This window comes from Sinocyclocheilus grahami, unplaced genomic scaffold (genome assembly GCF_001515645.1).
Source record: "Sinocyclocheilus grahami isolate Dianchi unplaced genomic scaffold, SAMN03320097.WGS_v1.1 scaffold129.1, whole genome shotgun sequence".
Classification (NCBI taxonomy): Eukaryota; Metazoa; Chordata; class Actinopteri; order Cypriniformes; family Cyprinidae; genus Sinocyclocheilus; species Sinocyclocheilus grahami.
Genome location: NW_015505308.1, coordinates 268,751 through 277,376, shown reverse-complemented (window position 1 = coordinate 277,376; position 8,626 = coordinate 268,751). Strand labels below are relative to the sequence as shown.

General features: G+C 39.3%; 1 protein-coding gene across 1 annotated transcript in view; it reads right to left on the bottom strand.

Moving 5' to 3' along the window:
- The window catches only part of LOC107590542 (sialic acid-binding Ig-like lectin 11), a 16,477-nt gene that overhangs the window by 2,489 nt on the left and 5,362 nt on the right, over window positions 1-8,626 (bottom strand). Inside the window, exons 6-12 of the mRNA XM_016279351.1 lie at window positions 7,469-7,771; window positions 7,108-7,371; window positions 5,803-6,066; window positions 4,285-4,548; window positions 3,100-3,363; window positions 949-1,236; window positions 600-687 (exon numbers count right to left, since the gene is read on the bottom strand). Of these exons, the coding sequence (XP_016134837.1) occupies window positions 600-687; window positions 949-1,236; window positions 3,100-3,363; window positions 4,285-4,548; window positions 5,803-6,066; window positions 7,108-7,371; window positions 7,469-7,771 (1,735 nt within the window). The remainder of the gene's footprint in view (window positions 1-599; window positions 688-948; window positions 1,237-3,099; window positions 3,364-4,284; window positions 4,549-5,802; window positions 6,067-7,107; window positions 7,372-7,468; window positions 7,772-8,626) is intronic.

Genomic DNA, 8,626 nt, shown 5'->3' with positions numbered 1-8,626 from the left:
CTGTCACGAATTCAGTCCATGGACTTCTGTTTATTCACCACCAGAGGTCACCCTTTCCATTTCATTGACTCTCGCACTACACAAACTGTTGCATAGCACCCCGGACTACATTTCCCATCATTCTTTGCACAATTTGCACACTGCCCTGATTGCACTGATTGCACACAGCTGTTTCTAATCACCTCACTCACTATATAACACCCACTCTAACCACATTTCTCGGCTGAGTATTGTTTAGCCTGTACCCCTTTCCGAGTCTCCGTGTTTTCCTTGTTTTGCCTTGCCTGTTTTTGCGGTTTTTGATCTTTGCCTGTTTTCTTGGATTTCTCCCTCTCGTCTCGCCCCTTTGATTCTGTCTGCTGATCGGTGACCTACGCTAGCCCTAGGACTATTCTTGTGTTTTGCCCGCCATATACCTGTTTGCCATTGTTTTGACCCTGCCTGTGTACTACGTCTCTTTAATAAAGCCTGCGGATGGATCCACATGTCTCACGTCTCGTCAGTGCCATTGCAATATATGTATATAGATGTAGTTTAGCTTTATCTCATCATACATTACACCAATTTTGTGATTATCATGTTTTCTTCTTTGTTCCCACCGTTCATAGCAGAGCATCACGATGCACACGATCATCATCACTGATGCACCGACAGCAGCTCCGAGCAGTACCGACGGATGATGGAAACCTGGAAAACAGTGTTTTGTTGCTCAGAGGTTGGTCTTTCATAGTTCAGGAGATCTCACTGAAACTCATTTAACAATCTCAGATGTGAAATTGACATTATTACATACTGAACTTTTTAAAAGTGTGCTCGAAGTGTCATTAATAATGAATTATCTGCAAGTAGTTTTTTCAGTACAATTAAGCTACTTCTTTTTCACATGGATAAAGATATCATTTGTGATCTTTCTTGCTGATCAGATGAAGCTGTTGTTGTGTTTCTCACGTGTGTCTTGTGGCGGTGGGACGGCCTGAAACTGTTGGCTGCAGCTGCCGTGTTTGTTTGTGCTGAAACACTGTAGGACGTCCGTGTCTGTGAGGGACTGATGGATGTTCAGGACGCTCTTCACTCCTGTGCTTCCTAACGTCTCCTCACTGATGGAGGTTTCTGTAGAGTTAGCGAGCACATATCCGGACAGACGCCACTCTAGTGTAGGGCAGGGATTCCCATGAGCCTCACAGACACATGCCATTACACTGCTTCGGCTGCAAGAGCTGGAGATTTTGGGTGCAACTGAAAGAGAAAATATAATCGTTATGATACAGAAGATCTTGATGGTCTCTACAGTGTACAACATGTTCAGAATTTGAATGATAAAACACTAAAAACATATGTTTCATATGTATATAAAAAATGTTAATTGGTTAACAGCAATTTCCTTTACTATATACAGTGAGAAAGGGTTGTGTTGATCGTAGAGACCATTGGTGGCAATGGCTGTACGATCTACTTAGGCTCCTGATGGTTTTGGGAAACGCAGCCCAGGACATTTCATGTATTTAAATTTATTTGTATTACATTTGTAATGATGAAGTTGCAATTAAGTATATTTAAAATACATTAATTTTAAATGTAATATTGACTTAATGTTCATTTTGTATCACTGAGATACTATCATAGTTTTTATATATTTTATATTTTTCATTTTAGTTAAAGTTTTAGTAATTTTGTTGTGTTTGTCATTTTTAGAAGTTTTAGTTTTTAATTATCTCTACATTGTAAAAATGGTCTCTACAGTGTAAAAATTTGTCTTAATTTTAATGGTAAAACACTAAAAATGTCATGGTAAGACCATGTTAATTGTTTAAAAGCAAGTTCCCTTACTATATACAGTGAAAAATAATAAATCTAACAGCACATTTCATGTCATTTTACAGTAAAATATTGTTAAATTTACAGTTTTTAGAGGTGAAAAAGAACGTCATCTTCTTAAAATGTATTTTAATGTAATTTAATTTATAATTCTGTGTTTAATGATGGTTAGTACATTAGTAAGTTGGCATATTAACAGCAACCTTTTTTCCTGTAAACATCACAGCTTGTTTCTTTTTTACAGTGTAGACAGAATCTGTAACTGCTTTAGGTTTTTTCTAACACTTAATAGAAACTGCTGAACATCTTATTTTGGACAAAAATGAATACGTTCATGACAAAAACAGAAAAAAACCCTACTGAAATCTAATAGAGTGCAGAAGTAGAAAAGAGGAACAAAAACATTGGCCAAAACATTGTTTAATGTGAAGCACCAAATGCTGCCGGTTGCCACAGAAAATAGGCATGCAGCCTGTGCACAGCTGACTGTCGCCATACTCTGTGATGCACACACCATGTAAGATATTACACCATATAGCATGCTGTAGTGTAGTTTATATGATCAAATTGTCTTCAACTTAAGCTATATATAAAGTTTAAGTCATTTAAACATACTTTTGTGGTTTTTGCAACATTTTTTAGTAGTCTATTCAGTGCTGAAAGTCATATTTTGACTGTGTGAAAGAAATTATGCTTTTCTTGCATGCTTTTATGGTAAATTTGCATTTAATTTCACTATAAACAATGCACTTTGCATTCAAATGCAATGCTGTCTAGAGCATTATTATGTGTTTGCTGCAATTACTGCAGTTAATATTCACAGTATTTACGTTATCAGAGATCAGATTAAGTAATTGCAGCGCAGTAATTTGAGGTTTGTCATTTTACTCACACTGAACATCCAGTTGAATTGTTGCATTGTGTTGTCCATGCTGGTTTTGAGCTTTACAGCCATACCGTGCACTGTGTTTAGGGTTTGTCACAATGTAGATGTGATTATATTAGAGATTACCAAGTACTTGCACTGGACGGCCAGCATATTACCAACTATTCACACTAGATGTCCAGAAGATCACCAAGTACTCACACTGGACGTCCACACGATTATTAAGTACTCACACTGGATGTTCAGCAGATTTACAAGTACTCTCATTGGATGTCACAGTATTTAGTATAATTTTTTCAGATTTTTTAAAATAATAGTAAAGACATCAACTATAAAATAACACTAATGGAGGTGTTTAAACTATATATTAGCAATTAGTTAAGACTCGTAATACTCACACTGGACGTCCAGCAGCACTGATGAGTTCTGTGTGCCGTGTGTGTTCTCAGCTGTACAGTAGTATCGTCCACTGTGTGTCGGGTCGGTGTTGTTGATGGTCAGGTTTGATCCGGTCTGAACTGGATTCAGAGGTCTTTCAGCGTCTCTGTACCAGGTGTAGTTCACCGCTGGGTTTGCATCACTGCTGCAGATCAGAGTCACTGGATTGCCCTCCATCACTGAGCTGGAGGGAAATGCTGACAATGATGTGTTTTTTGGGGCATCTGAGGGAGAAAAAATAAAGATGTAATGTAGAATGTGTGATTTAACAGTTCAAGATATGAAAGGCTGCAGGTTTAAACCTCTCTATTTTACAAGTTTCAGATGCAGGCAACTTGTTAAAGCATTTGTTCAAACATCTACAGCAGGCCACAACACTAACAAAACACCACATGTCTGTATTTTTCCCTGTTGCTTGTTCACTTCACACAAACTGTGTGTAAAAGTTTAAGTCTACTGTGCTAAAACAACACAAACACAATAAGATATATGATGAGAATTTGTAGTATATGTTATTGTCTAAGTTTGTCATGCAATCGGACAGAGACTTTCTTTCATTTGTCTAGACTAAACAGACTGAATTGAGACGTGCTGGACCATCTGAACTGAATGTCCTGCAGATTACCGAGTACTTGCACTGGACATCCAGACGATTACCAAGTACTTGCACTGGACATTCACAAGATTACCATGTACTGGTACTGGACCAGTACATCTAGAAGATTACCAAGTATGCGCACTTGTATGCCCCGAAGATTACCAAGTACTTGCACTGGACATCAAGTAGATTACCAAGTACTCACGCTGGACACCCAGGAAATTACCAAGTATTCTCACTAGACGTCCAGCAGATTACCAAGTACTAGCACTGGACATCTAGAAGATTACCAAGTATTCGCACTTGTATGCTCAGAAGATTTCCTGGATGTTCAGCGGATTACTTGCACTGGACGTCCACAAGATTACTAAGTACTTACAGGGGATACTCAGCAGATTTACAAGTACTCTCACTAGATGTCACAGTATTTAGTATTATGACTTTTTTTCAGATTTTTAAATAATAGTAAAGACATCAACTATAAAACAACACTAATGGAGGTGTGGAAAATATGTATTAGCAATTAGTTAAGACACGTAATACTCACACTGGACGTCCAGCAGCACTGATGAGTTCTGTGTGCCGTGTGTGTTCTCAGCTGTACAGTAGTATCGTCCGCTGTGTGTCGGGTCGGTGTTGTTGATGGTCAGGTTTGAGCCGGTCTGAACTGGATTCAGAGGTCTTTCAGCGTCTCTGTACCAGGTGTAGTTCACCGCTGGGTTTGCATCTGTGCTGCAGCTCAGAGTCACTGAATCGCCCTCCATCACTGAACTGGAGGGAAACGCTGACAATGATGTGTTTTTTGGGGCATCTGAGGGAAAAAAAGATGTAGAATGTGTGATTTAACAGTTCAGGATTTGAAAGGCTGCAAGTTTAAACCTCTCTATTTTACAAGTTTCAGATGCAGGCAACTTGTTAAAGCATTTGTTCAAACATCTACAGCAGGCCACAACACTAACATAACACCACATGTCTGTATTTTACCCATTACTTGTTCACTTCACATTAACTGTGTGTAGACATTTAAGTCTACTGTGCTAAAACAACACAAACACAGTAAGATATATGATGAGAATTTGTAGTATATGTTATTGTCTAAGTTTGTCATGCAATCGGACAGAGACTGTCTTTCATTTGTCTAGACTAAACAGACTGAATTGTGATGTGCTGGACCATCTGAACTGAATGTCCTGCAGATTACCGAGTACTTGCACTAGACATCCAGAAGATTACTAAATATTGCACTGGATTACCAAGCATTCACACTAGACGTCCAGAAGATTACCCAGTACTCACACTGGACGTCCAGAAGATTACCCAGTACTCACTCTGGATGCCCAGCAAATGACCAAGTATTTGCACTAGATGCCCAGAAGATTACAAGTACTTGTATGCCCAGAAGATTACCAAGTACTTGCACTGGACATCTTATAGATTGCCAAGTACTTGCACTAGATGCCCAGAAGATTACAAGTACTCATGCCAGACACTCAGCAGATGACCAAGTATTCTCACTAGACATCCAGCAGATTACCAAGTACTAGCATTGGACGTTTTGTAGATTACTTGCACTGGACGTCCACAAGAGTACCAAGTACTCATATTGAACATCTAGAAGTTTACCAAGTACTTTCACTGGACATTCACAAGATTACCATGTACTGGTACTGGACCAGTACATCTAGAAGATTACCAAGTATGTGCACTTGTATGCCCAGAATATTACCAAGTACTTCCACTGGACATCAAGTAGATTACCAAGCATTCACACTAGAAGTCCAGAAGATTACCTAGTACTCACACTGGACGCCCAGAAGATTACCAAGTGCTCACGTTGGATGCCCAGCAAATTACCAAGTATTTGCACTAGATGCCCAGAAGATTATAAGTACTCGTACTGGATGTTCAGCAGATTTACAAGTACTCTCACTGGACGTTGCAGTATTTAGTATTGTGACTATTTTTCAGATTTGTCAAATAATAGTAAAGTCACCAACTGTAAAATAACACTAATGGAGGTGTGGAAAATACATATTAGCAATTAGTTAAGACACGTAATACTCACACTGGATGTCCAGCAGCACTGATGAGTTCTGTGTCCCGTGTGTGTTCTCAGCTGTACAGTAGTATCGTCCAATGTGTGTCGGGTCGGTGTTGTTGATGGTCAGGTTTGGTCCGGTCTCAACTGGATTCAGAGGTCTTTCAGCGTCTCTGTACCAGGTGTAGTTCACCGCTGGGTTTGCATCAGTGCTGCAGCTCAGAGTCACTGGATTGCCCTCCATCACTGAGCTGGAGGGAAACGCTGACAATGATGTGTTTTTTGGGGCATCTGAGGGAGAAAAAAAAAAGATGCAATGTAGAATGTGTGATTTAACAGTTCAAAATATGAAAGGCTGCAGGTTTAAACCTCTCTATTTTACAAGTTTCAGATGCAGGCAACTTGTTAAAGCATTTGTTCAAACATCTACAGCAGGCCACAACACTAACAAAACACCACATGTCTGTATTTTTCCCTGTTACTTGTTCACTTCACACTAACTGTGTGTAGAAGTTTAAGTCTACTGTGCTAAAACAACACAAACACAATAAGATATATGATGAGAATTTGTAGTATATGTTATTGTCTAAGTTTGTCATGCAATCGGACAGAGACTGTCTTTCATTTGTCTAGACTAAACAGACTGAATTGAGACGTGCTGGACCATCTGAACTGAATGTCCTGCAGATTACCAAGTACTTGCACTGGACATCCAGACGATTACCAAGTACTTGCACTGGACATCCAGAAGATTACCAAGTACTTGCACTGGACATCAAGTAGATTACCAAGTACTTGCACTGGACATCAAGTAGATTACCAAGTACTCACACTGGACACCCAGAAGTTAACCAAGTACTCAAACTGGATGCTCAGCAAATTACCAAGTACTTGCACTGGACATCTTGTAGATTGCCAAGAACTTGCACTAGATGCCCAGAAGATTACAAGTACTCATGCCAGACACTCAGCAGATTACCAAGTACTCACGCTGGACACCCAGCAAATTACCAAGTATTCTCACTAGACGTCCAGCAGATTACCAAGTACTAGCACTGGACATCTAGAAGATTACCAAGTATTCGCAGTTGTATGCTCAGAAGATTTCCTGGACGTTCAGCAGATTACTTGCACTGGACGTCCACAAGAGTAACAAGTACTCACTGTGGATGCTCAGCAGATTTACAAGTACTCTCACTAGATGTCACAGTATTTAGTATTATGACTTTTTTTCAGATTTTTAAATAATAGTAAAGACATCAACTATAAAACAACACTAATGGAGGTGTGGAAAATATGTATTAGCAATTAGTTAAGACACGTAATACTCACACTGAACGTCCAGCAGCACTGATGAGTTCTGTGTCCCGTGTGTGTTCTCAGCTGTACAGTAGTATCGTCCACTGTGTGTCGGGTCGGTGTTGTTGATGGTCAGGTTTGATCCGGTCTGAACTGGATTCAGAGGTCTTTCAGTGTCTCTGTACCAGGTGTAGTTCACCGCTGGGTTTGCATCACTGCTGCAGATCAGAGTCACTGAACGGCCCTCCAGAACTAAACCAGCTGGATTTATCCTCACCGATGTGTTTTTAGGAGCATCTAATGGAGGAGAAAATCATTCAGGCGATTACTTTATGATTTACAGCACTAATTATAGATGATCATTCAGCACAGATTGATATAATTTCTGTCTTACACTGAACACGTAGCCTACGGGACTCTTGTGATGTGCTCGGCTGCTGTAGCTGGTGTGTTGCAGTGCAGGTGAAAGTGACTCTGTGATGACGGTGAGAAACAGTGAAGTTCAGATCAGAGATGAGCTCAGTTTGGCTCTGATACTGCTGTCCTGTGATGCTCTCGATGAGAGATGAGCTCCATGTGAGAGATGGTGGACGAGATGGACAGAAGATCTTAGTAGAGCAGCGCAGACTCACTGAACTTCCCTCAGTCGTCTCCTGCTGATCCGGAAAGATGCTCAGTGTGGGTTTGGGGGGAGATCCTGAAACACACAGAGATATTAGAGGTATTATAAGTTCTGTTATTGCTACACACTTAGACGAAAAGCTATGTCAAAATGCCCGTCTTGGAGACTATTCATGTAAATGCAGTCGGTTTTGTCTTAAGTGAACTTGAACAGTTGGGAGAAATACAGATGTCAAAATATTTGATTTATGCATCAGATCTTAAAGCAATAGCGTAAACCTGCAGCCGCCGACTGCGTCATAAATGTTAATCAAACAAAAGAAAAGGAGAAAATCACTCACTGCTCTTGACTGAATCACTTATTAACTTGAATAAGAATCATCTATATTTAATGTGTAGAGTGAATATTATTTTTACATTTATTACTTCATGAAATGTCTGTAGGAGGCTATTTCTAGAAGCCTTTACTAGGCTACTATCTGAAAAACTAAAAAACTATTTCATTTGTATTTTTGAGTAATATATTTATTTATCATTTAGCTTGTAAGTAATACTTGGAGTGTTTACTTGCCTTCAGTAAGATTGAGAATATTTTATTACATTAGTTTATTATTTTTTGCTTTTGTATTAGTGGCCATTTCTAGCTTCAAAGAAAAATAATTTTTCTAACATATTTGCCAAAATTACCTTGGGTGTGCATTATTTTCTAATAATTCAACAGCCCGTCATTAATTATTCCTTACATAATGTAATTGTAATTAATGTAACTATAAATGCATAAAAAAATAAAACCGGTGTGAGTTGTCACATTCGCTACTGTGAGGGAGCGTGGAGCAAGGAACGAGGAGTACATCAACAAGGAGACTTTAATTATATCCAGGGAACCAGGAAAACACACGTAGCAGGAGAGGTTGACATATACAATACCGGA